The sequence below is a fragment of the Callorhinus ursinus genome, unplaced genomic scaffold (genome assembly GCF_003265705.2).
Source record: "Callorhinus ursinus isolate GAN/ISIS: 27379988/994484 unplaced genomic scaffold, GSC_fseal_2.0 scaffold12, whole genome shotgun sequence".
In the NCBI taxonomy this organism is placed as follows: domain Eukaryota; kingdom Metazoa; phylum Chordata; class Mammalia; order Carnivora; family Otariidae; genus Callorhinus; species Callorhinus ursinus.
Window position 1 is genome coordinate 19,790,343 of NW_027397074.1, and position 27,716 is coordinate 19,818,058.

Consider the following 27,716-nt stretch of genomic DNA (forward strand, 5'->3'; position numbering starts at 1 on the left):
ATTCTGGAAAATATGGTATTTTTTCATAAAATTGTTATTTATGTTAATATGTTTATTGTTATTTTTAAATGAATTAATACTTAAAATATTTTGGGGGTATAACTTCTAATATGTTAAATGACATTAGATATAATTTACATAAACAAAACTCTTTGGGATCCTGTAACTTTTAAGAATGAAAGGTGGTCCTGACACCAAAAAGTTGGAGAACCACCAATCTAATAAAACCCTCACTTTAAAGATGAGAAAACAGACCAAGAGGGGTAAAACATCTTGTATAAACTTACAAAGATAGTCTCTAAATCTCAGTCTCTTAATGAGATGGCCTAGTATTCCCCTCCTTGATCCTTATACCAATTAGTGATTAAAAGTACATTTCCAAGATAAAGTAATTTAAGTTCTTACTAAATGGTTAAATCAGTCTTTATTCAAATTTACATTAATCAAATGATCTGATTAAAAGTATTGCAAGGTGACCCATATTACTCCTGGTACATTAAACTTAGTTATTTCCAACTGACAAAACTAATTTTATCAAAAGATAAAACTCTTTTCCTTGGTATACTGTAGTAGTAAGATTTTCTAATTAAAAATACTATGGATTATGAATTTCAGATTTAGACATCAAAATCTTTAAATTTTTACAATACTTTAAAATAATAATAACAGCCAACATTTATTGAGTGCTTATTATGTGCTAGGTATCCTCAAAGCATTTATTTGCATTTTCTCCTTTAATCTTAAGAAATGTACTATTACTAAGTCCATCTCACAGATGAAGACACAGGTCCTTAGAGACATTAAATAACTTGCCAAAGGTCAGACTTTTAGGAAATGAGAGTTATTAGGACTGAAACCTAAGGACATTTCAAAGAACATTAAATACCATACTTCTATTTTTATGTAATAGGTACTTAAAAATACTACCATTCTTAAAATATAAATATTACCATTCTTTTATTAGAAAATAACCAATGCCACAAAAAAAGGGACAATACTAACCAAATATAAATTTGGGATTCCTAAACTAAAATTCTCTGCCTCTGTCTTCCCAATTCCACAGTTTACTTTTTGTTTAGCTCCAGGTAAGATATGTGATTTCTTTCACTACTGCTGCTACCAATATTTACTAGTAATCTGAAGAAGCAACTATAGGTTCAGTTTAAAAAGATTTAGGGTAACTCCAAATATGAGTAGAAAATTCCATGTTAACGGGAAAACAACTAAGAACACACTTACAGAATAAAGGAGCCTATTTTTAAGGAAACAGGAAAAAATTAAGAGCATATTTCTTGAATAAAGGAGCCTATTTTTAGGGAAACAGCATATTTTTAAGGGAGGAAAGATGGATATTAAAAGCAACTATATTTAGCTACAGGATCACAAATTTTGGAATCAGTGAAATTAAAAGAATTTTGAGCTGAAAAGAACTCTAGCAATGATCTAATTAATGCCTTTACAGATGGATAAATAGACTGAGATATAGAGAAGTGAAGTATCTTGCTAAATGTTGCTCAGCTAAGAAGTAGCAGACATTCAACAAGCAGTGAATAATGTAGGCACTTTTTAAACTAGCCAAGGAAGATCACTTTAAACAATAAGTCAAAAGCAACTTTCACGTAAGAAATAATGGTAAATAACTTCATTACGTCCCTTCTAGAGGATAAACTATAGCTGACAGTTAACTACTGCTATGAACACAAATGTAAGAACTCAGATCAGCTGAGGGGAAGAGTTATTACCATCATGTGGGAAGAGTCGGAGAGCAAGAGCTACGATGGGCAACTAGTGGAAACAGCTAACCCCAATCTTGTGAGCTAATCCCTCTCATCTTAAAAAAAAAAAGAAAGAGAGAAAGAATGGCATTCATGCTAATGAAGGATTTTGGGAGTTTCTTGATGCCACAGCTTCCCCAAGAACTAAATGAATAGTTTTCTAACATGATCAATGTCAAATCATAAGTAGTTACATCATGTAAATTTTATAGTAAGGGTAAACAAACCTAATATAACTCCAATACAAAACAACAGAAATTACAAGGGTGAATGAGGGACCTAGTGCTGTATAATGATACTTTTCCCATGGGGCAGACCTTGTAATTCTGAACAGCGGTACATATAAACAATCAAAGATCTAAATAGAAAGCCCGTAAGGCAAAATGTGGTAGAGAAAAAGTGGCTGGAATGACAACAGTTCTGAAAAGAAGCACTAACATTTATAACTAGGATTCACTCCTTCTAAGAAAAAAAAAAAGTAATCCATTTACCAGCATGCATAATGAATGGGCGCCCAGTGGTCACTATCTAATTGGTTGACAGAAAATCTTTCATTGAGAAGACGGTTTAGTAATTCTGAATCTCCTTCACAGGCACTTCGATGGAGAGGAAAGTCATCTACCCACTGTCGTTCCCTAATCATTAAAAACAGATAATTTTTTTAAAAAGCACTGTTGAAATTCAAATTGTTTCAAAATAAACATGACATATCTCTGAAAGCCATATATCACTTAGCAGCTGCAAACTAAATCTTTTATGCAATGCTTACATTGCATACTAACTACATATATCATTTTAAACAATTTTAACATTATAATGTAAGTTTTAAAAAAGCAATGTGGAGTAAAACCAAAACAGTACTTGTCTTCTGTGACACTGCTCATACTTCTCTGCCATTTTTCCTGTTTGGGAATTTGGATTTTCGAGTAGTCTGGAGCTCCTAGACCAAAGTATGGATTTATTACCACTTTATCTACCTAAAAAGGGAAAATAGAAAAAACAAAAACAAAAACCCCTTAAGAGATTTAGATACTTGACTTTGATATAAACACCGCTAAACACAACTAAATAAATACAACTAGATGTCATCTTAACATTTGCAATTAGTAACAGGTGTATTTACTTTAGAAAAAAATTATATTTCAGATAAAATGTCTTTGAAATCAGAGCCAAAATTCATTCAACTCTTACCCGGTTTGTATACTGAAGATCTGATCCAAACAAAGGGTTGTAAATACAAGTATCTGCCTTCTCTAGGGCTAACATTTTACTCTTTATTTCTAGTGCACTGTAGCCCATATGTTGTGAGTTTTCTGTCTGACCTGATTCAGTTGCATATGCAGGGTTTATGACATTAGTTTTTATCCGCTCAAGAGGAGAAGGTCGGAATAAAGCTGGAATAAAGTGAGATTGTGCATGACGTTCATCTAACCACCTGGCAAAATAGAAAGAGGAGGTCAGAGAAGTATTTGTTCAAATATGAAGATGAAAAAAGGAGACCATCAAACTCTGAGATGTGATACGTTCTAATATTACATTCAGATTTTTAAATTTTTAACTAGTGTTCATTAAGTACTTCATTTACTAGTAATAAAAGTTTTGCTAATAGACACAGCAAACTATTTTTAAAATGCATATACCATTATAATAAAAACCCCTTTCAAAAAACATGAAGTACTTTTAAAATTAAAACCACTGAGACAGAGGTGACATTAGCTCTGTAGTCACAGAAGGACAAAGGCATGAGAGGCTAAACAACTTGTTCACTGCTAAGAGTAACTCAGTACTAAATCTATTGGAACTTGAGGAGCTGTGTGACCGAACATCAGGGAAAACAGAAAGAGAACTTTAGTCATTCGCTTATTTAACTATTTTTTTAAATTTTATTTTATTATGTTATGTTAGTCACCATACATTACATCATTATGATTCATTGTTTGCGTATAACACCCAGTGCTCCATTCAATACGTGCCCTCCTTGATACTCACCACAGGGCTAACCCATCCCCGCCCCCAAACCCTCAGTTTGTTTCTCAGAGTCCCTAGTCTCTCATGGTTCATCTCCCCCTCCGATTCCCCCCCTTCATTTTTCCCTTCCTACTATCTTGTTCTTTTTTTTTTTTTAACATATAATGTATTATTTGTTTCAGAGGTACAGGTCTGTGATTCATCAGTCTTACACAATATTTAACTATTTTTTAAATTAACATATAGTGTATTATTTGTTTCAGGGGTACAAGTCTGTGATTCATAAGTCTTATATAATACCCAGTGCTCATTACAACACATTCCCTCCCCAATGTCCATCACGCAGTTACCCCATTCCCCCCCTCCAGCAACCCGCAGTTTGTTTCCTAGGATTAACTCTTTTTAAAGACATAATTCTATTAAAATAGTGGAGAAAGGATGGAAATAAGGGAACTAGTGCAAAGTAGGAGGGGATATAAAGGCAGTGGTAACTCAACTTGAAAATTAAAAAAAAAACAAAAACTAAATTAGTTTTATAATAAGGAATCTTAATTCTTTTTTTTTTTTAAAGACTTTATTTATTTATTTGACAGAGAGAGAGATAGCGAGAGCAGCAGGAACACAAGCAGGGGGAGTGGGAGAAGGAGAAGCAGGCTTCCTGCCGAGCAGGGAGCCCGATGCGGGACTTGATCCCAGGACCTCGGGATCATGACCTGAGCCGAAGGCAGATGCTTAACGACTGAACCACCCAGGCGCCAAGGAATCTTAATTCTTAATCCAGGGCAGTGTTTGTCATTTTTGAAAAAAGATTAGCTGTTGCAAGCAAACCAGGACAATCTTGTCTTTGGGGCTTTTCATTTTTATATTGTACTTCAAAAACTTAACATTATGTTACATATATATTATTAATTTTATTATTTTCTTCTGTTCTCTCAGAGCTAATTTCTACTATGAACCTGTATTTGATTTATTAAAAAAATATTTTTAGTGGCATTTCTTACTTGTCCAAGGCTATTAACATCCTTGCTGTAAGTGTAGCAAAATGAGTGCTGGATTCACTACAGACTCGCATAATATCTTGTAAGCAGTAAAAAATTGGGCATCCTGGAGTATACGTATATTTAGTATTATCTGAAAAAGAAAATGAATAATGCCATCATATAAAAGGTTTACAACTGCATGTTTTTCATTTAAAATTATATATTATATTTTAAAAAGTAGTTAAGTGTAACATGAATTCTTTTAGATTTGGATATAGAAAACCTTGATTAAATTGATGACCAGTTCTGTGACCTTATCCATTTGGAATTAGAAGACCTATATTCTTGGAGGATTGCAGAAATTGTTTCCTCTTTCTCTTCGTCAACAATATTGTACAACTCTGATTAATAAGATTTCCAACACCATTTTAAAATATTGTACTTTTTAGCCTAAGTATGGCTGGGGAAAAAATATATATATCTGGAATGCTAGAGCTGGCTCATAAAATACATATAAGTACTATGTGAGCAGCATGATGATGGCATATCCACACTGGGTCATTAATTTATCATCAGTCTTATTGCTGCCTTATAGGAGGCCAGTACTCTAAAGTTTCCAAAGTGGTTTTCATATCTAATACCTCATTGAATTCTTTGAGCACAATGAACTTAGTAGAAGCAGATACCTATCCTACAAATAGAGCTGAGGCTTAAAAAGGTGATTTGTCCAAAGGCACAAAATTAGTAGGCTGAAAGGTCTGCACTGAAAAATAATATTTTTCAATTATTCCAGGATGTCAAAGGCTCAAGTTAAATTTTTACATTAGATCTAAATTCTTTAAATACTACTAATACTGTCAGGCAGAGTATTTTAGAACTATTATTAACACCTTCTTGTGCCAAATACCAGATAGGTCCTGATCATAGTCTGTTAATGTTCTAAAATACTAAAATATCTATTTCTAGTCATATCCTTTAAAAAATCCCTTATTATAACCTGGAAATTTTTAATTTCAATTATAGCTTCCCTCCTCACTTCTTTATTCTACTTTTAAAACCAGAAATAAAAACATTACTGTTTAGTCCAGAAGGCTGAATATTACTTTAAAATCAAAATACCTTTTTTAATAAATTTCCTCATCTTAACTACTAACTGAAAAATAGGTATTTTAAAACAGTATTATAGTAGTAACTATGAATGTGAGTTACTAAATTCCTCAGTAGACTTTAACTTAGCATCAAGAGTACATAAAGATTCATAAAACTTAGACTTTACCTTTGACAACTGATGGAACAATAAATAATGCTGCTTCTCTGCCCATCTTCTCCCCATCCAGAGGAAATTTCTTCATTAGTACCACTCGCTTTCCTAACCATTTTTAAAAATCAGTGAAGATAAAAATAATGGGCTTTTAAATTTTATAAATTTCCTTGAGAATTAGAAAAAAAATTATTTTAATTCCAGTACAGTTAAAATACAGTGTTGTATTAGTTTCAGGTATACAATATAGCAATTCGACAATTCCATATATTACTCAGTGCTCATCAAGATAAGTATACTTTTTTTTGTGCTCACAAAATTTTTTATTTTTTATTTTATTTTTTTAAAGATTGATTGATTGATTGATTGATTTGACAGAGAGACACAGCAAGAGAGGGAACACAAGCAGTGGGAGAGGGAGAAGCAGGCTCTCCGCCAAGCAGGGAGCCCGATGCAGGGCTCGATCCCAGGACCCTGGGGATCATGACCTGAGCTGAAGGCAGACGCTTAACGACTGAGCCACCCAGGCGCCCCTGTGCTCACAAAATTTTTTAAACTTTTGCATGTTATAAAAACATCAAATGAAAGAAGAAAGTGTAGTATTTAAAAATGCATCAAAATAACAGATCACCATCCTCACAAAAAAAACACAATTAAGAAAAAAATCACTAAATAGATAAATTCTATAGAGGCAATTCACAAAAGTGGGCAATTACAAATTTTAACAAACATTTTAGAAACACCATCCTCACTAGAAACCAAACAAAGCAAATTAATAAGTAATGATATAGAATGTTTTAACTTATAAAAGACGGCAATTTAAAATATAAGATAAGGTACCCTGGAAGAATGTTTGCTTTTTCAGATATTGCTGGTAGAAGTGCATATGCCTATCTAAACTTTTGGAAAGGAATATGTCAGTATGAATCAAATACTTTTAGAAATACATAATAATAACATAACCAATAATATTGTATAATTTTGAGTACATTTATGTTGAATGAGGTTTCAAAAACTATGAAGCCACATATATGCGAGTATATAAATGTAAAATCACATTAAGTGAAAACAACATCTATTCCCATAATTGGCTAGCATAGTATACCTGGCATGTAGAATTCAGGCAATAAATATTTGTTGGATGAGTGACACACAGACATATTTTAGCAATGCATAGGACCAAAAAAAAAAAAAGAGGCTATAAGGAAAATATATGTTTATTAAATGCTAATTTTGCTTTTAAAAATCAATTTCATTTAAAATAAAAAGTATCATAAGGACATTAGGGATATGAAAATCACCCATAATCTCATCATACTAAGATAAGTATATTCTTAATCCCCTTCACCTATTTCACCCATCCTCCCACCCACCTCCTCTCTAGTAACCATTGGTTTGTTCTCTATAGTTAAGAGTGTTTTTTGGTTTGTCCCCCTGCCTTTTCTTGGGGGAGAACTAGAAAATTTTTTAAAAGGCAGCATTAAGAGGAGTTAAAATATAGCCAATTTTATTATATGCCCTAATAAAAACTGTTCATTCCGATAACAATGGACATCATTCTGTAGACAATGAACCAGTAGATTTATGGTACTGGTCTTGACTCACTCTAGAAGAGAAGCTTGCTTGCTTGCTTGCTTTTTTTCCTTTCTTTTTTTAAGATTTTATTTGAGCGAGGGGCGCCTGGGTGATTCAGTTGTTAAGCGTCTGCCTTTGGCTCAGGTCATGATCCCAGAGTTCTGGGATCGAGTCCCACATCAGGCTCCCTGCTCGGCAGGAAGCCTGCTTCTCCCTCTCCCACTCCCCCGCTTGTGTTCCTGCTCTCGCTATCTCTCTCTCTCTGTCAAATAAATAAATAAAATATTTTTAAAAAAGATTTTATTTGAGCAAGAGAGCGGGAGTGCACGTGCGTGAGCACAAGGTGGGTCAGGGCAGAGGAAGAGGGAGAACCGGACTCCTGGCTGAGCAGGGACCCTGATTTAGGGCAGGATCCCACAATCCCGAGATCATGACCTAAGCCAAAATCAAGAATCGGAGGCTGAACTTACTGAGCCACCCCATAAGTTGCAAAGTCTTAAAGTTTAGTAGCCCTTCACTTAACATTCAACCTCCACCCTCAATTTCAGTTTTGTTGGGTTTTTTTAAGACTTTTATTCGAGAGAGCATGAGAGAGAGAGAGAGAGAGAGAGAGAGAGAGAGAGAGAGAGAGAGAGTGTGCGCACCCGCGTACACACACACAAGTAGGGGAGTGGGGCAGAGAGAGAAGCCAGCTCCCCTCAGAGCAGGGAGCCTGACAGGGGGCTTGATCCCAGGACCCTGAGATCATGACCTGAGCCAAAGGCAGATGCTTAACAGACTGAGTCATCCAGGTGCCCCCTCAATTTCAGTTTTTATTAAAATCTGATTGGGCTACGAACTACTGTTCTGAACTGTAACCTCCATTCTTAATCTGTTTTTCCTGATTTGGCCGCAAGGGAGCAATAAATAAAAACCTACAAGGCATGCACTTAAAACTTCTCATCTAGACACCTTTACCATTATTTTTATCAACTCTTCCAATCTTCCCACTCCATGATAGAGAACCTTGTTCCTGACCCAAGTAGGAATGTCTGGCTGGATGCCTTCTATGGACAAGTAGGTAATATAATAGTTCAAGCAGCTTCATTTATGCACAAAATAATGGACTCGATATTTTTATTATAGCCATTATTATAGCCCCCAAACAATTATTTTACAAATTGGACATTTGTAGAAAATATAAGTGTTAGATACAGAATAACATCTCATTTCAGAGGCAATTTCTTTTGTCTAACCCAAGGCATTGTCCCACTTAATCTTTCCTGCCTTGCTGCATCCCTAAACTCAGTTCTGATCCATTGCTTAACTGCCTACTTTGCAAATTATAGATGTAATGAGATTTTTTGTGGGGAAAAAAAATAAAAGCACTGACTACAAGTTGGGAAATGAGGATTCTTGTCCTAACTCCTCCACTAATGGGAATACGATTTTAACAGATAACAACCTATATGTGCATTTCCATTTACAGATGTGAAAATGACTGTATACCAACTCACAGGACCAATTTAAGAATTTCATTAATAAGTAAGTGTGGTGATGCTTTATAAATGATACATAGCACTACACAAAAAGGGAAGGCATAACCACTGCTATTATAAAGTCATTTGTGATTTTTATGTGATGCTTATATAAGGTATCCTCTTACTCTATAAAAATATTTCATACATTACTCAATAAATAGGATAGTCAGGATCTGGTATGACTCATTAATATAACTAGTTAGTTTAACTTCTCCATTTTAATTTCTCTTATTAAAGGCTGTCAGAAAATCTTCTAAGAGTACTACCCCTTTCTCTGGGCCAGAGGACATCTTTGTTAACACCGACACCACTTTCATCCCTCTTCTGGGTGAATGGACCAAGTGATAGAATTTGGCTAATTCATAGCTAATTATGACTTGTCTATCTTAGCTCAAATATATGATTTTAGTATATGTCTCAGGAATTTGATCTAAGGATATATCCTGATAACTATAACAATTTAGCAACAGTAAAACAAGTCTAGATGAAATTGATCAGAAGGCCAAGACTGAGGTAGAAAAGACTGACAAATCTGTGGCATCCAAAAAGAGCCTTTCACATGCCTGGATCACCCATAAGGAGAGTCCCCTTTTTAGCTAAGATCAATTTCTAGATCACTTTATTAAAAAGTCAATCTGATAATTAAGGAAAGGATATTCTCTTTGTGGGACTCGGAATGTGTATCAAGGATCTGTAAAGTTATGCAGTAACTTATTATAATGTTGAGTTACAATGATTACAGCCCCAACCATTCAGGCCCTGTTATGGAGGTTACCTATTGGGAAGGTAAAAAATGGTGAATGATAGCTCCAAAAATTATGAATCAGAGGCTTACAGTTCAGCTATCTCTATAGAACAAATACCCAAAAAAATAACTTGAATCACAGGATTCAGCCCTATCTCTGCAACAAAAACAGACTCTTTACCAAAACAGATAAATTAGACAATCTCTAGAAAGATTAACAGAAGAAAAAACCCCACTAAGCTTTAAAAAAACAAAAGGTAGGCATAGAGAGGTATGCTTTACCTCATTACAACTGTTTTCAACAGCTATTTGAAATTAGCTTTAGCGTCTTAATGATAATGTCTGAATAGTGGATAGAGTTTATAATTTCTCTAACTTTTAACTGCTATCCACTTCTTGTGAGGCTACAGCCTGAGAAAATTATCATTAATTTTTAAACAGTTTCCTAGGCTATATGTTACCTAATATTTTAAATGGGGCCTGAACCTTTTAAGGTTAATACTTCAATAATTCAGTTTGGCTTTTTGAAAAGGTCTTCTTCCTGTGACTAAACAGGAAGAAACCTCTGCTACCTGGTAGCTTATAGGATTCTAATTCATGAATCTTAACTTTCACTTAGTTATGAAGCAAGGTTTTTAGTTTCCTCTGTCCTAAAGTAGAAAATAAAAATAGTAGTTCAAAGATACTTAACTAGAGAACTATACTTCTTGCAAAAGTGATTTGTATTTTCTCTTTGTTTTCAAGCTACTCTTTGGTTTCCTATCTCTACTGAACAAATCATTAACACTGTAACTTATTTAACTATTTTTCAACTTAAAAAACATTACAGTCAAGTTCTTTCTTTCTTTCTTTCTTTTTAAAGATTTTTATTTATTTGACAGAGAGACACAGTGAGAGAGGGAACACAAGCAGGGGGAGCAGGAGAGGGAGAAGCAGGCTTCCCAGTGAGTGGGGAGCCCGATGCGGGGCTCGATCCCAGGACCCTGGGATCATGACCTGAGCAGAAGGCAGATGCTTAATGACTGAGCCACCCAGATGCCCCTCTTTTTTTTTAATTTAAGATTTTATTTATTTCTTTGAGAGAGAGAATGAGCTGGGGGGGGTGCAGGCAGAGGATGAGGGAGAAACAGGCTCTCTGGGGAGCCCAATGTGGGACTGGATCCCAGGACTCAGGATCGTGACCTGAGCCGAAGGCAGACACTTAAAACACTGAGCTACCCAGGCTCAGTCAAGTTATTTCTTGAAAGGCTTTGCTATACCTTAAAAGATGTTTTGAGTCTTTTTCAAGTTTTCTTTTAAAGATTTTATTTGAGAGTGAGAGAGAGAGTGCATGCCTGTGAAAGCAGGGTGTGGGGGGGGGAAGGGAGAGGCAGAGAATCTCAAGTAGACTCCTCGCTAAGTGCGGAGCAAGAGGCAGCTGGATCTCAGAACCCTGAGATCATGACCTGAGCTGAAACCAAGAAGTGGACGCTTAATAGACTGAGCCACCCAGGCACCCCTCAAGTTTATTTTATTTTTATTTTTTATTTTTTTTAAAGATTTTATTCATTTATTTGACAGAGAGAGACACAGCGAGAGAGGGAACACAAGCAGGGGGAGTGGGAGAGGGAGAAGCTGGCTTCCTGCAGAGCAGGGAGCCCGATGAGGGTCTCCCTGGGATCAAGACCTGAGCCGAAGGCAGACACTTAATGACTGAGCCACCCAGGCGCCCCTCAAGTTTTTTTTAAATGGAAAGGAACATAAAAAGAAATTGATCCTCCCCTTTTTTTAAAAAAAAAAAAGATTTTATTCTTAAGTAATCTTTACACCCAACATGGGACTTGAACTCACAACTCCAAGATTAAAAGTCTCACACTAATGACTCTGAGCCAGCCAGGCAACCCAAAAGAAACTGATCTTAATACATTTTTAAAAGTATCTTTCTCTACAAGCATTTAAAGCAAACTTTGTATTAAAAAAAAAAAAAAAAAAAACAAGAAAAATGTTTCCTACCTCTAATACCCTGGTTTGCAGGAGAAATTGGTTTGGTGGTTTCTACTACATAATCCAATATGCCCTGTGTTATTTCACTGTTGCCTTGAAGTTTAGTTTCCAACAAAACTTTCTTTCTCTTTTTTTTCTGTCCTTCAATGGGAACTTCATGCAACAAAATCTTAGATGAGAAAAATTTAAAGAGAGAAAGTTTAAAATAAAGTTTACTTGCCCTAGAATATAATAAGCCAGCAGTCTTTCTTAACCCCAGCTTCATATTAGAATATCGGGGGAAGCTTTTAAAACAATAGCAATGTCTAGCTTCATCTTAGACCTGTTAAATCAGAATGTCTGGGGAGGGGGGCCCTGGTACTGGAAGTTTTAAAGTTCCCCAGATGATTCAACAGTGCAGCCAGGGTTGAGAACTAGTAAAACAGAGCACTGCTGAAAACAGCAGCCTCCTGAGAGCCTCTGCAATATCCTCTAATAGGTTTCAGATAACTAACCTTAAAAAAGCAATGTGAGCAAAGTGCTAGAGAAATTAGTTGGAGTTAGGTTAGATTAGAAGTATTCTATGATGCTTGGAATCTGTTGCATAAAAAAGATAATTGTGTTTTAGGGTTTTTCGGGAGTTTTTTGGCTTCAATCACATTTACTAATATATTTAATACAATTCAGGACTACAGAGAAGTAACTTAATTGCTTAAAACTTTAATTAAAGGTAGAAAGATATTTTAAAATGAACTGTTAAAAACAGTTCTTTAGGGAAATAACCAAGAATAATATTTACATTGAATTTGGAACGAGCTGACTTTTGCAATTTTTTTTAATTTTTGAGAGCCATTTCATAAATTGTACTAAAAACTAAATCTATATAAGGAAAACTCCACTGACTACCTTTTAATATCTAATAATTTATACCTATCAATCAATAGAAAAATGGTCAAAAAGCATGCAACAGACAAAAAGACATATAGTGATGGGCAGAGATCTAGGAGCATCAATTCTACCTTTTCAAGATCTAGGTTGTCAAGAAGAATTTAGAGGATATGATAAGACTTTATGTAAATGAAAATGACATTCAGTGGTAGCAAATAAAATGTTAGTAAATGTTCTCACTTCATATGACTTAGCTCTGTATTCCCGAGAATTGAGACTGGCAGTATTCTTTGGACGAATAACAGCAACATACGCATCTTCTATGTTTTCTGGATTTCCCATTGTTTTACAAAACAAACAGAAATACCTTGAAATATTAAAAGACACATAATCAGCATAATCACTTTGAAAAACAATTTTAAAAATAACATGTTTATTTTTCTATCTTGGAATATATATACTACCTAAAAGACAAGCTAGTGATGACTGTATCTTAACCCTGAACATTCAAACCCTTAGCTTATAATTTTAAGATTTCTTCTTGGTGCTTTTTCTTTTTCTGCGAAAGGTAAAAAAATTTTAATGGAGATGCATACTTTTGTATGTCTAAACTGTATAAGAATCTGCCTTTTGGACCTAAAAAAAAAAAGTGGTATGATTATAAAATGTCTTCTAAATACTAAGCAAATAATGACCTGAAAGAGTGATTTGGAATATTACACACTTATATTTCATAAATGACACAAGTAAATGTCATACTGTTAATAGTTTGGAAGCTGGAAACAGGCAGCTATCATGGACATTCTTTCCAAAATCTTTTGAAAGAACTTTGATATTTGACATGTGGATAAGCTAACGTATACCTTATGATTTTCCTTAGAGATGACTACCACAGAGTCAAAAACATGTGGTCAGTGGATAAAATCTTTCTGATGTTGACTTACGAGTATTTTCCACTTCCATTACCAATTCCCTAGATAACTCCCAACATTTTCTTCCAAATATATATTTTACTTACAAACACACACACACACACACACACTTCCCCCAGACTAATTTTAGGAATCCACTGAGGAATTTCCAACAAGCATTTGTATTTCAAGCACTACTTCCTTGTTTAAAAAAAAGACAATGTATTGTGAATACACTGTATAACATAGGTATCACAATTACACAAACCTTTTTTTTTCTATTAAGCACCCAAAAGAGAAATCAAGTAATCCTTAGTCTTCTAAACACAATTTAAAGCAACCAATTCCTGTGAGGGTCAACTTACAATTAAAAAAAAAAAATCTGGGAAAATGCTTTATTAATATTCATCATTTCTCTGGAATACTTAGTACTGCACAGTACACTCAACTTTTAAAAGATAAACAAATATGATTAATAGAAAAAGGCATAACCATGAGGGTTATAGTATTTTGTTTTTATACCATTTAATGTAAACATATCCCTGAAAGATTCTAAAAATTGATTTTCAAGAAATATTCATACTTGAATATTTGAAATATACATATACCCTGTGACATGAAAGAAGAAAACAAAGGCTTAAGTTAGGAAAAGAATGAAAGCTACTAACATATCAAGGCAAAACTGCTAAGGCAGAAACACATGCAGGGAGACTGGAAAAGACTAACTTCAAATAAAAATAATAGAGAAAGGTAGAACTAAAATCAGCAATATGTTTAGACTGAGTTTTAGACAAAGGTTCAAGTGACTAGGTATAGGAAATAGGTAGCATTTTGTTATGGCTCATTCGATTCTGAAAAATGCTTAGGCATAATAATGTTCCAAGCAATGAGGCCTTACAAATATGAAGATGTGGTTCTCAACTGGGGGTGACCTGGGATCATTTGAAAATGTGTAGGGACATTTCTGGTTATCACTATGACTGGGAAAGGGGAGGTGTGCAAATGCCATTTAGTTCCCATGGGGCAGGCTTGTTAACATTTCTTTGCTATACCAGACAGTCTTGTTTAACAAAATGTAAATAATATCTTCAATAAAACCATTTGCTATATTGAGTACTGATTAACAAACTAAAGCCTTTTACACCAGAGAAAAAGAGAAGATTCAGTAGGTGAATATGGGTATTGTAAATTTAATTAGCAGAAGTCAAAGTTGACAAGAGGATTTACCAGTTTGCAACGTGCATGCTAACAGAAATTACCAGCAATGATCGGAAAGTGTATCTTCATAAATAAAAACCAAAAATTGGGACATTATCTTAGGTCTCTGTAAAATGTTCCTGAGACAGAAAATGATCCACCTTCTTCCATCCTTAAGCAATGTTTCTCAATCTTTTAAACCCATGTCAACTTTAAATAACCAAACCAAGCCAAACCCACAAAACGTTTCTGTCCACATAGTTGAAAATCATTGCTAAAGCATATTTTTATTCCCTTGATTTTATCAGGTTGTCCTTAAGTTTTTATTGCTTTTGTTTTCTGAATACAACATTGAATGTTTGTAAAATAATGTGAACAGCTAACACCGACAGTGCTTATTATGTGCTAGACACTATGCTAAGTGCTTTACATATATTAATTCATTTTATTCCCCCTAAACTTGATGAAGGTAGATATTATCATCCCTGTTTTACAGGAAAAAAAAAGTTGAGGTGGAGTAGCTAAGTTACTTGATCCTTCCACATTCTCCTAGAACAATTCACTATTTTAAAGCATTATAACATTAAAAAAGAAGAGATGGAGACTAAATGTCAGTAAGAATTCCTCTACAGGGATTTGCTGACCATAAAAAGCTCATCCTTTTGCTACAAAGAGAGGAAGTATTAATAAAGTAGAATAGGAAAGAGCCATCGGTGCTACTTCTAAGTTAGCTTGCTTTCTCCTTGTCCCTTCAACCAATTCTACTAATCATCACTTATCAGGGCCAACAAGTGTCAATGATAATTTTCAAAGACTTTCTGTTAAGTGACATTCTGTTCTGTAATTTAAGATATTTAATAATCTTCAAATTGCTTTTTAAGACAATTACAATGAATTTGGCTAATACAGAAGGAACTATAAGTAATACTGGCATTGGGAACCAAATGAAATCCTACGGTGAATACCAAGGTTATTTAAGGTTATTTGGAGGAACATGATTTCATCCTTAGCATATCCAAATATGCTATATATCAGCTGCTGCTGTAGTTCTGCAACCCAATTTTATGGAAACCAACTAATACAGTAGCATGGGGTTAAGGGGCAAAGATCATGGAGTGAATTGTTTTTATATTGTTATGAAAACATATTTGTATTTTTGGCATTTCCCCCAAATAAGATAAGGCCATCAAAGCAGTTAAGAGACTGTAGATGCAGAGAGAAAGACGCATTTGCAAACAAACTGAAGGCACACAAGCTTTCCAAGAGAGTGCGAAGGGAACGGGAGGGAGATCCTGAGTCAGGCCAGCTACATCAAAGATTTCTTTTGAAGATAAAAAACACCATGAATAAAAAGCAAAGAAAGCCAAAAGCCTCAAAAGATGGAAAGAAGTGTAGAGGCGAGTTGAACCGGAATGACAAGTTGTGAATCGCTTTCCCTGAAATGACAAAAATAAACAATCTGCCTAGGTTTTTCCTCCGCCACCACCCATCAACGTCCACTACCAGGAAAGGACTGCACGCCTCTTTGCTCAAAGAGCTACCACCCCAAGAGTGGCTCTAGCTTCTTCGTTACTAGTAAGAAATAAATTCCTTGCCTGGGGAAACTAGTCGTGGAGATAGTTCAGCCTCCCACCTCTGTTTTCTCTCGCTGGAGTCTGGTTCTCGCTCCTCCTCGTCTCACCCGTGAGGGCGGCCGAGCACCTCCCGGGCCGCTACATTCAACTCACTCGGTCGGACAGTCACCTGCGGGGCGGGTGCCGTCACGGCTTTCTCATTCCTCCTTCCCTTCTGTTTCCCAGCAGCCGGGCCTAACTTCCTGTGACAGGAAAACCCTTGGTGGCCACCAGAAGCCGCCTGGCGTGTTCGGCAGCGCTTTCCAAAACGCGCCTCAAGAGCCCGGGTCTCTGGACTCGGAGAAACTCTTGCCGACTAGTTCTTTATTGTCCTTCCCTCTCCCGAAATTAGGGGTTTCCAGGTCTTCAAAGTCCTTTGCTTCCCATCCCGCCGCTACCGGGGCGAGGAAATCACTTCCGGGTTTACACCCCTTGCAGCGTCGCGGTTGGCGGCGGAAGAGCTTCCGGGTCGACGGACGAGCTGCTGCCGTTCCTGCTGCTTCCCGCTGGGGCTGCGGGCTGTCTGGGGTTGGTGGCGGTGCCTCGAGGACAGGGGTGGCAGCGGCCGGCACACCAGCGGCTGAGCCGGCAGCGGGGGAGGGGAGGAGGGCGGCCCGGGCTGCGCGCGCGCGCGCAGGGCTCGAGCATGAGCCGGACTTGACCGCGAGGCGGAGGCAAAAGCCACCGCCCCCTCTTCCCCTCCCTTGAGTGAGGCGGCGCGGCGGCCAGAGAGAGATGGGGGGCGCCCGCCTAATCTGAGCCTCGTCGGGGGCGCCTCAGTCTCACGCAGCGTTCCTCGCGGGCCTCTAGTGCGCACCCTCAGCCCCAGCAGCCTCTGCCCGGCGGGCGCACCCGGGCGGGCGAGGAGGGGGCGCCCGCCTGGGTGGGTGGGGTGGGGAGGGTACCTGAGGTCACCTGCTCCGCGCGAGAGGCAGAGGCGGCCACGGCGGTGGCAGAACTGCAGAGCTGCGGGGTCCACCTGACCCTTACCCTCAGCCCGGGAAGTAACCGTAAGTCTCAGCTTCACCGTACGAGTGTGTATGAGGCTATCTCAACCCTTTTTGGGTTCCGAGTTCAGCGCTGCCTAGTTCACGCCCTCACGGGTCTCCCACTAATGTGCCTCCTTCCTCTTGTGGAGGATTGTACTCCTCTCTGTCCCCATCCCTGAACAGGCAACATCCTCAGTCGGTCCCGTGGGGCTTTTCTCCTAGCGAATTTGCAAGTCTCAGTGGCGCGTCCCATCCTCCCCAGCCAGATGCATCTCCTTGTCCCTCTGTCCTCAAAGATCTGTGTCCTCCCTCTCTCTCTTTCTCTCTGTATCCCAGACCTCGGAGCCTCCCCCGCCCATCTTTTGAGACGTGGAAAGCCACGGGTTCGGCCGATCTGGTGGGCTAGAAGGTCTTGAGCGGATGGCTGAAAGTGCTCTGCATCGTTGTGATGGGTGGGGATAGGTGCAGATAGCTCTGATGGACCTTTATTTTTGCAGCGTCTGCGACCAAAACAAAAGAATGGGTCGCTCCCTGGACCTTCATTCCTCTCCCTTCTTAACTATGTATAAGCTCTTTTCTGTACATTGCCGTTTGAGTCGCAGGAAATTGGAACTAGAGCTGTAATTAAGCATCTCCTGAGGTTTTAAGAATTAATCTCACAAGCTCTATTCACACGGAATTGACATATTAAACAATCTTGTATTGGAATGAAGACCCATTCCAGAATAGCTTTGCTAGTAGATTCTAAGAAATGAAGGTAAAAAACAAAGGGCTAATATTTCCAATATGTTTTTATGTCTTTAAATAATTTTTGGTGTTTTGGATTTACATTTAGTTCTTAAGTTACGAAGTGTGTGATGTGGAAAATTTTGTATTGGAAAGTTTTGTTAGTGGTTAAAAAACACTAACCTGATTTTTAAAGATCATCTCAAATTGTATTTGGTAAGATAGTTTAAGTCGTTCATTTCAGAGAGACTTTTTTACTGATTTAGATCAGCCACCTACAGATGTTACACGCTTGTGCCTATGACCTTACTGCTTCTTAGTTTGAAAAAGAAATTAACTGTGGATATCTTCAATGTGTATTTCCAGATTAAAGGCTAGGCATTTTTTCTTTTTGAATTTAGTTTGCTTTTTAAACTGCCACTGCAGAACTTTCCAGAAATTAGATTAAAAAATAACTGTAATGCTGTCAGTGACTGAACAATAGCTCTCAACATGACTTCATGCTGATGACACTTTCCAGGGCACTATAGGGAGCAAATAATTTTTTTCTAAGATTTTATTTATTTATTTATTTGACAGAGACAGAGTGAGAGAGGGAACACAAGCAGAGGGTGTGTGGGAGAGGGAGAAGCAGGCTTCCCGCAGAGCAGGGAGCCCAACGCAGGGCTCCATCCCAGGACCCAGGGATCATGACCTGAGCCGAAGGCAGACGCTTAATGACTGAGCCACCCAGGCGCCTGGAAGTAAATAATAATTTAAGAATAATTTTACTCTGCATATTGCAGTTCTTTGTTACTATTCTGTAAACTGTTCTGTAATGTACCTGGTAGCCTTGGTTTATTTTTTTCTGAAAACATAGTCATTGTGTTAAGAAAGGTAGGTGTGTTTAATGATGATTTTTGTGGTTGTTTTCAAAACTTTCTTTTAGCACTTGATTTGGAACTATTACTTGATTTGTAACTTCATATTGTTCACAGATTTTAGTTTAAAGTAGGCTCAGGAGATGTAGCCCCAGCTCTCTGTCTGGAAGTATACTTTTACTGGCTTGTTTCAGAAGCCAAGCTCTGTACAGCGTTGAGTGTATTATTAAAGGTGTGGTTTTACTTTTCAGAAAATTGATGAGTTTCCAAATGTGAGTGAGGTAATTGGCCATAACTTGGAAGAGTCTTTTTTTTTTCTTCCTTTTTTAAAAGTCTATTGATCCCTGTTATCTTTGGAAGTAGTGGGGAAGATAGCACTGTATTTTCATAATACACTTTTTCCCTTGCCAACTGCACTGGGAATTTTGAGTTTTCAATCTGAAAATGTTCCAAAACCATGCAGATTATGCCATAAGGGTGAGTTCTAACAGGTGGCTGCTGAAACAAAAGTTTTTTTGGTTACTCTTTTGTACTCCTATAGCACTGCCCACTTTTGAGAGAACTGATTTTCTTTCTTTCCTCTTCTGGAGTGTGCAGTTGAACTTGTGAAAGTGAAATCTGTGTATTTACAATGTATTTGTAAGTAAAAGTTCAAGCTAATTTTCATATATAAATAGATGGAAGAACTTCAGTTAAGCTCATCTGAGTCTCCTTGAGTGGAAGTTAGAAAGATTCCTCAGTGTTTTGGGTACATTTTTCCTCTTTGAGGATGAACACAACATTTATTTAGATGAAATTTTAAAATACTTTTCTGTAATATTAGACTTATTATGTGACACATTTGCCAAAACAGATTTGAAAGTGGCTCAGTCATTATTTAAAAGAGTCTGAGGGGAGTTTCTGCTCATGGTTTTAAAAATGCTTATGTATTTTATTTCCTTTCTCAAAGTGACTTGCTTAGGGAATAATAATTTTTGGACTCTAAGTTTATTTTTCAGACAATCTCAAGACTACCTTTTTTTTTCTTTTGAGATAACTTACTTTCATACTCAGTTCATTTCAGTAAATCTTTATTGAATGCCTACTGTGTGTGCCAGGCACTATGTTAGATTCTGGGACTGCAAGTATAAATAAATTACAATTGCTTTCCTCATTGAATTTGCCAGACTAGATATTTGACTGTGATTGTATCCATCTGCCTTTACAGACATCTCTAATAGGTTTTGAAGTCACTTTACTGTATTTGGGGGTTGTTTCGTATCCTTTCTATAAGAATAAATACATTAAATGCCATTTATGAGTGCTTAACTTGTACTAACCACCATGCTAAATGCTTTATATACATAATTTCATTCAATTCTTACAACAGTCTTAAAGAGTATTTTATCTCCCATTTAAAAACCACACAGATTCTGATTTATAGTAATGCTGAATGTTGTTTTTACTCGTAATATGCTAGAGAAGATTCAGCCTTAAGATTCCTCTTTAAGAAAAAAGTTGTAATATAGTTATAGCAATTTTTAATTCTCTAATAATGCTTTGAATGGATTCTCATTTCATAAGGTATTAATATCATTTATTTTCTAAAGCACTTGAATTATATACTATCAATGTAATATTTAGTAGTTGTTGAAACCTTAGAAAAGACAGTTCTGAAGTTCATTATGGTTAACTGTAATACAGATCTTCAGGTATATAGAACTTTTTTTTTCTAGTTCAGCAAAGGGACCAACAGCTTTACTGCGTTTCTTCTATTGCCTGCTTTCTCTCTGTTTCCATACATACATTACATATATGTGTGTAAAAACACATGCATATATACCCATGATTAGAGTCTTTTTCTGAACCTTTTGGAGCCAGGAGCAGACATGGTGTATGGTCACCTGTAAACACTAGTGTCTGTTTTTTCCAAAAGCAAGGCACTCTCTTATATAACCAATGTATAACCCTCTAAATAAAAAAATAAGCATTGGTACAACACTATTGCCTAGTCCAAAGAACCTATTCATATTTCATCGACAGTTGGAACAATATCTCTTTCTTTTCTGGTCCAAGATTCTATCCAGGAATACATGTTGTGTTTAGTCGTCATGTTTCTTCAGACTTCTTCAGCCTCAATTTTCCCTCTTTCATGTCCATGACAGTTTTAGAAAGTACAAAGCCCTACATTCTGTAGGATGACTCTCAACCTAGGTTCATGTAATATTGCCTCATGACTCCATTCCATTCGTGCATTCCTGGCGGGAGTACCACAGAAATGAGTCTGTGTTCTCTTAGCACTTTGCTTCCAAAGGCATATGATGTCAGCCTTGCCACTGCTGGTGATTAAAACGATCAGGGGTGCCTCAGTGGCTCAGTGGGTTAGGTGTCTGCCTTAAGCTCGGGTCATGATCTCAGGGTCCTGGGATTGAGCCCCCGAGTCAGGCTCCCTGCTCAGTGAAGAGCCTGCTTCTTCCTCTCCCTCTGCTGCTCCCCCTGCTTGTGCACTCTCACTCACTCACCCTCTGTCAAATAAATAAATAAAATCTTTAAAAAATAATAATAAATTGGGGCGCCTGGGTAGCTCAGACGTTAAGCATCTGCCTTCTGCTCAGGTCATGATCCCAGGGTCCTGGGATCGAGCCCACGTCGGGCTCCCTCCTCTGCAGGAAGCCTACTTCTCCCTCTCCCACTCCCCCTGCTTGTGTTCCCTCTCTCTCTGTGTCTCTCTCTGTCAAATAAATAAAATCTAAAAAAATAATAATAATATAAAAATAATAGATAAAAAGTCAATCATTTTGGTATCCTTTTGTATTTGATTAGTATTTGTGGAGAGGTATTTAAAAATTATGCCAGCATCTTGTTTCTCATCAAATGTCTCTAGTCACTAGCCTTAATGTAAGTATCAGTAAAGACTCTCATCTTAATTAACCACTTCTCTGATGATTGCCAAATGATATTACTCTTATTCTTCTACTTGTATTAGTTGTGATTTTATTGTAAAGTGGAACTTTCCTTTCTCCCCCATTTGTTTATTAAATCAGTAAGGACTCGTAGATTTCTATCTTATTTAATTTGTTGTGATTTGTTACTATTACTACTTATTTTGCTGTTTAAATTGTTCCTGATTTAGCCTGCGGGAGCCCCTTCAAGCTGGCTCCAATGCCTATTTATCATGCTCCCATCTCATTCATTGTGCATTTCTGGCAGAACATGCTGTTCCTTGTTCATTCTGTACTTTGCCTGGTCTAGCCCTGGAATCAGCCATTTCTCCAAGGAATCCTGTTTGGTCTTTGTTATTGTTGTTTGTTTTTGTAAAAAATGGTATTTAAAAACAAAGATTTAGGGGCTTAGTGTGCTCATTGCTACTGGGGTGTCATTACTTATAGGTACTAGGAAATGTATGACTTTGAGTATGGTTTGTATACTCAGACATATGTAACAGACACATATATATTATGTGTAATTATCTCCGTACCTGGGTGTATATATTAATTAAACCATAAGTTTGTCCCTATACTTTCAATTCCAGTCTAATACTCCAGGGTTCTTTCTAGCCTTCTTCCTTTCCACATTTATAAATGCCTTCTCTGGCAGTAGGAAACTTGGCTTCACATTAGCCTCAGTGTAATTATCATTTGCCCAGTTGTTTGACTTACTTCCTCAGTGTGCTACCATTCTCCTTGCCATGTAGACCATCTTCTACCACCCTGCGTCATTGACTGCTGGACCTGCTGGCCTGTGCCTTTTTGTGGATCTACAACTCCTGACTAGGCCTACGACTCTGCAGCTGCCCATCTCTACACAACACCCATTTATCCTTGCCTCCAGTTAGTTGGCTCACAACTCTGCTGGCCTTCCTAACATGCCCTCAGTGCCCTTTGTCCTCAGCCATCATGCAGACTACTTTGCATGGCCCAGTATTTCATTAGTTTAATTTTTAAGTGTATTTCCAGGATTTATAAACATATATATGATGAAATGTATACATAATTTTCCCACATAAAAATGATAACATACTATATTAAATGTTCCACACTTTATTTTTTAATGATAATATAGTATTCCATTGTGGTGAATGATTAACAACCATAAATTCCTTTCATTCTGGTATCCATTCTCCTTTGCAGTGTGGCTTTGCTGCTTCTCTCTAGGGGCATAATCTATTTCTCCATCTCTTGAGTCTTGGTTGACCCTGTGATTTGCTTTGACCAATGAATATGGTAGGAGTGATGTGTGAGATCTGGAGGTTAGTCCTTAAGAGACCTTCAAGGGATGATTTCTGGCAACTGCCATGTAAGGAAGCTGGTCTAGCCTATAGGAGGATGAGAGGTCTCTTGGAAGCGAATCAAGACTCTCCAGTGGACAGCATCTACCAACAGACATGAAAGTGGACTCTTGGATCTGCTAGCCCAGCTGACTCTTTAGCTGACGGAACCAGAGGTGAAACCAGCAACAAAAAAAAAAAACCCTGCCCAGCAGCCTCCCTAATTGTGAGAAATAACATAATTGTTTTGAGGCATCAAGTTTGGGATGTAGTAACAGATATCTGAAACCATATCTGTGTTCATTTTGGACATCTAGGTTGTCTCTAGTCTATTATGAACAATATTGCAATGAGTATCTTGTACACAGTACATACTATTTTAATTTTAAATAATGCCAGATTATTTTTCAGGAATGTTGATATAATTCTTATTGCCATCATTAATGTCCAAGAATATTTCCCCCACAAACTATTGCTGGTTTTTGTTGTTGTTGTTTTTGCAATAAAATGAGTAAAAAGTTTCTTTTGGTGCTTAATTCTGCATTTCATTAACTTGAAATGAAGTTGGGCATCTTTTGTGAAGTGAAGCTGAGCATCTTTTAATATAGTAGTTGGTCCTTTTGATTTTTCATTTCTATGAATTGCTCATTCCTACCTTTACTCATTTTTTCCTATTGGATTTTTTTCCTTATCAGTTTTTTCGTTCTCTTTGATATGTTATCAATGTAGTCCTTTAGCTTTCTTTGCAAATATGTTTTGTCAGTCTGTCTTTTTTTTTGGTCTTAGTTTATGACATCATTTGCCATACATTGGGGGGGGTATTTCATATAATCATTTGTGTCTGTCTTTTTCTCTGTGGCTTCTGCTTGTTCCTGTCTTGAGAATATCTCTCTCCTATCTTAGGTAATAAAAACTTTTTTCCTAAATTTTCTTCTAACTTTGTATTGGAATCATGTTCAGTTGCCCTAGAAATCCAAAAAAGAGTGATATAAACAAATTAGGGGTATCATTTTCCTCAAGTAATGAGAAATTAGCAATAGGCCATCCAGAGCTATTATGGTGCTTCTACAATGCTGTCAGGAATTCAGGCTCATTTGTCTTTCTTTCAGTCACCTTTTGGTCCCAGGTGGCATTCCAGGCTGAGAAACAACTTCCTTCTGTTTTTTTCTTTCATCATTCATTGCTCTGCTTGTTTTAACTGAGGATCAAATCCTTTGGTGACTGTAACTTCTGGGGGATGAGGCCAAGACAAAGCACGTCCCCTAAAATAGCAAGTTCTTTTGAAATATTTTCTCTGTTCTTTGAAAATAAAAATACTGATTTTGCTTTCTGTGTCATAATAACTGTATGTGCAGAATAAGGCCCCCGAATCTTTCTCTTTAGCCCATTAGGCAACTGTGGGGTTTCTTCCAAAGTTATTTACAGGCATACAGGGAAATAAACATTATATTCTCAAATTGGAAACTAATGATTTTAAGAACATAGGACTTTATCCTTATGTTCAACAAATAATATTAATTAAAGGTGTTTTATGTACCAGTAACTATGGTGAATAGTGGATATAAAAGTATGATGTGACCCTTGTTATCAGAAAGTTTATCAGATAATTGGAGAAACAGATTAAATATTATAATATTAGGTGGTAAATTGACTGTTGTCAACTTAGGGAAGCAGGACATCTAACTGTGTTAGTTGAGGGTTGAGGAGCTATGATCAGGGAACTTGAGGGAGAAAATGGCTTTTAAGTTGAGACTTGAGTGACTTGTAGGAGTTAGCCTATTAAGGAGGAGCTTGTTAGGGGTATGGGAAGAACTTCCAGGAGCTTTAGTAATTCAGATGTGGGTCTGAGTTGTAAGAGATAGGCTGGCATAAGATAAATTCTGGTTTGGACAGGGACTTTTCCTTAATTCTGGGGGCTGGAAGCCTTGGGAAGGTTTTAAAATGGAACTGGGCAAGATCAGATTTGTCTTTTGATAAAGGTAAGCTAGTTGTAGTTGGTGGGAGGTTCTTTGGGTGTGGGATCTGGAAGCAAGGGCACCTACTAGGTAGGAAGTTTATCTGATACATTAACATCTGTTCCATATTAGGAGCACCTGGCTGGCTCAATGGGTAGAGCATGTGACTCTTGATCTTGAGGTCGTGAGTTTTGATTTCCATGTTGGGCATAGAACTTACTTGAAAACAAATAATAAAATCTATTCCATATTAGTTAAATAAATATTTATTCTACACCTATGTGAATATGATGTGGGTAATACAGAGATATATAAAACATACTTCCTGTTCTCAAGGAGTTTATATTTTAAGGTAACTAAAAATAAATATATCAACAATATGAGGCAGTATACTTATCTTATGGTTTCTATCCTATAAAATGAGGGCAAGTAAGGACTAGAATTAAAACTCGAACCCAGTTTCATGGCTCCAAAGCTCATATTCTTTCCATGTGGAAGGCTGTGCTACCTTCCACAGCACTTATTTCCCCTTAGCTTATTTAATTATCAGTATGTTGCTTGTAAGTTACCTCAGAACCCTTGTGAACTAAGATTAGAGGACAGTTAAAATGGTTTTCGGCTTGGAACACAAAATATCGAAGGAGCTATACTCTGGCTTTCTCCAGGCAGTCTCTGTGGTGAATGGAGTATAACCAGGAAGATAGAAATGTTGGTTAGAAAAATTGCCACATTATCTGAACAAAACAGTTGTTATAAACAGTCTTGAGATTTGTTTCTGGGAAATTTAGTATTGAACTGATAGGACAGTGGAGGACAAGACTCTGGCATGGCATGGCATGTCACTAGATAGCTGAATAGCATTCTTATTAATGTTAAGGGTCCTTTTTTCCAGTTAGTAGATAGAGCATGGAATGAGAAAACAGCATCACTGACCAATAAATACATAAAGCAATGATGGTTTTTGATGATGTATTTAATTTTTATTTCCAGAGAGAAGTTGGAAAAGTAAAGTTTATCCTGTATCTCTTTCAGTCATTCTAATGCCTTACTTTATTTAAATTTGTTAAATGAGATAACTTTGACTTGGCCAGGTAGAGATGGCTGGAGATAATAATATTATCCTTTGGTGTCTGTCCATCTCTATTAGGGTGTGCTTGCCATGTGATGTCTGTAGGCCTCAGTTTTCTTACTTGTAAATTGATACACTTGGATAAATATAGTTGACCCTTGAACAACATGGGTCTGAACTGCACAGGTCCATTTATATGTGGGTTGTTTTTTTTTATATAAATACAGTATAGTACTGTAAATGTATTTCCTTATGATTTTATTAACATTCTCTTTTCTCGGGACACCTGGGTGGCTCAGTCAGTTAAGCATCTGCCTTCGGCTCAGGTCATGATCTCAGGGTCCTGGGATCGAGTCCCACATTGGGTTCCCTGCTCAGCAGGGAGCCTGCTTCTCCCTCTGCCTGCCGCTCCCCCTGCTTGTGCTCTCTGTCTCTCTCTCTGACAAATAAATAAAATCATTAAAAAAAATTCTCTTGGGCGCCTAGGTGGCTTAGTTGGTTAAGCCACTGCCTTCGGCTCAGGTCATGATCCTGGAGTCCCAGGATCGAGTCCCACATCGGGCTCCCTGCTCAGCAGGAAGTCTGCTTCTCCCTCTGACCCTCTTCCGTCTTGTGCTCTCTCTCATTCTCTGTCTCTCACATAAATAAATAAAGTCTTTAAAAAAAAATTCTCTTTTCTCTAGCTCACTTTATCATAAGAATACAGTATATAATACATATAATGTACAAAATGTGTTAATCAATTTTTTATGTTATCAGTAAGGCTTCCACTCAACAGTAGGCTATTAGCAGTTATGTTTTGGGGGTGTCAAAAGTTATATGTAGATTTTTTACTGTGTAGGGTCCAGCACCCAACCCCCATGTTGTTTAAGGGTCAACTGTAATCTGAGGGTTTTTCTTGCTCTGAAATGTGACTTGACATGACATCTACAAAATTACTTTAAAAGTTAGCATATGATATTGTGATTGAAAAAAAATTACCTTTTCTATAGAGTAGGGAGGACAAGAAAGGAAAGATAGAGGTTGCATTGAGAACTTGGTATCATAGAATGAAGAAAAACATTCTCCAGAAACTCGGAGGGAGTTGTTACTTCTGATTTTTTAACTATTCACAACCTTTGAACGTGGGTTAAATGCCAGATACATAAGGCAGTCAAAAGTGGAAAATAATAAGGTTGTTATACTCAAGGATTATAGTTTAGTAGCCTTTTCAACTGATACTCCTTGAGAAAATTGAACCTTAATGTTCTGAGCTAGAGGTTCTCAAAGTTGAGCATGTATCATAATCCCTGGGAGGGCTTGTTAATACACAGATTGCTGACCCCACCCCCAGAGTTTCTGATTCAGTAAGTTTGGGGTGGAACCTGAGAGTTTTCATTTCTAATAATTTCCCAAGTGCTGCTGATGTTGCTGGCATCTATTCTGTAAAATTAATTTATTTCTCCCTTAGGCTTCTAAAAGAGTACTAGTTGTATA

General features: G+C 37.1%; 2 protein-coding genes and 1 long non-coding RNA gene across 11 annotated transcripts in view; 2 read left to right on the forward strand and 1 right to left on the reverse strand.

Moving 5' to 3' along the window:
* Positions 1–9,138, forward strand: part of LOC141373857 (uncharacterized) — a 92,940-nt gene extending 83,802 nt beyond the window's left edge. Inside the window, exon 3 of the long non-coding RNA XR_012380212.1 lies at positions 9,028–9,138. This is a non-coding gene — a long non-coding RNA (uncharacterized lncRNA). The remainder of the gene's footprint in view (positions 1–9,027) is intronic.
* Positions 1–16,837, reverse strand: part of KRIT1 (KRIT1 ankyrin repeat containing) — a 36,690-nt gene extending 19,853 nt beyond the window's left edge. For 2 of the 3 annotated variants that reach the window (XM_025872862.2, XM_073898812.1), the window contains exons 1-8: positions 16,416–16,837; positions 12,915–13,041; positions 11,817–11,976; positions 6,000–6,092; positions 4,745–4,874; positions 2,967–3,210; positions 2,637–2,752; positions 2,267–2,410 (exon numbers count right to left, since the gene is read on the reverse strand). In XM_025872862.2, coding sequence (XP_025728647.1) covers positions 2,267–2,410; positions 2,637–2,752; positions 2,967–3,210; positions 4,745–4,874; positions 6,000–6,092; positions 11,817–11,976; positions 12,915–13,016 — 989 coding nt within the window. In that variant the 5' untranslated portion in view covers positions 13,017–13,041; positions 16,416–16,837. Of the gene's footprint in view, positions 1–2,266; positions 2,411–2,636; positions 2,753–2,966; positions 3,211–4,744; positions 4,875–5,999; positions 6,093–11,816; positions 11,977–12,914; positions 13,044–16,415 lie in introns of those variants that run through there. The other variant, XM_073898813.1, reaches the window with a different exon arrangement.
* Positions 16,838–16,928: 91 nt separating this feature from the next.
* ANKIB1 (ankyrin repeat and IBR domain containing 1) overlaps positions 16,929–27,716 on the forward strand; it is a 145,126-nt gene continuing 134,338 nt past the window's right edge. For 2 of the 7 annotated variants that reach the window (XM_073898805.1, XM_073898806.1), the window contains exon 1: positions 16,932–17,405. The gene's annotated coding sequence lies outside the window, so the exon portion shown is untranslated. Of the gene's footprint in view, positions 17,406–27,716 lie in introns of all 7 variants that reach the window. The other 5 variants (XM_073898808.1, XM_073898803.1, XM_025872858.2 and 2 more) reach the window with 5 other exon arrangements.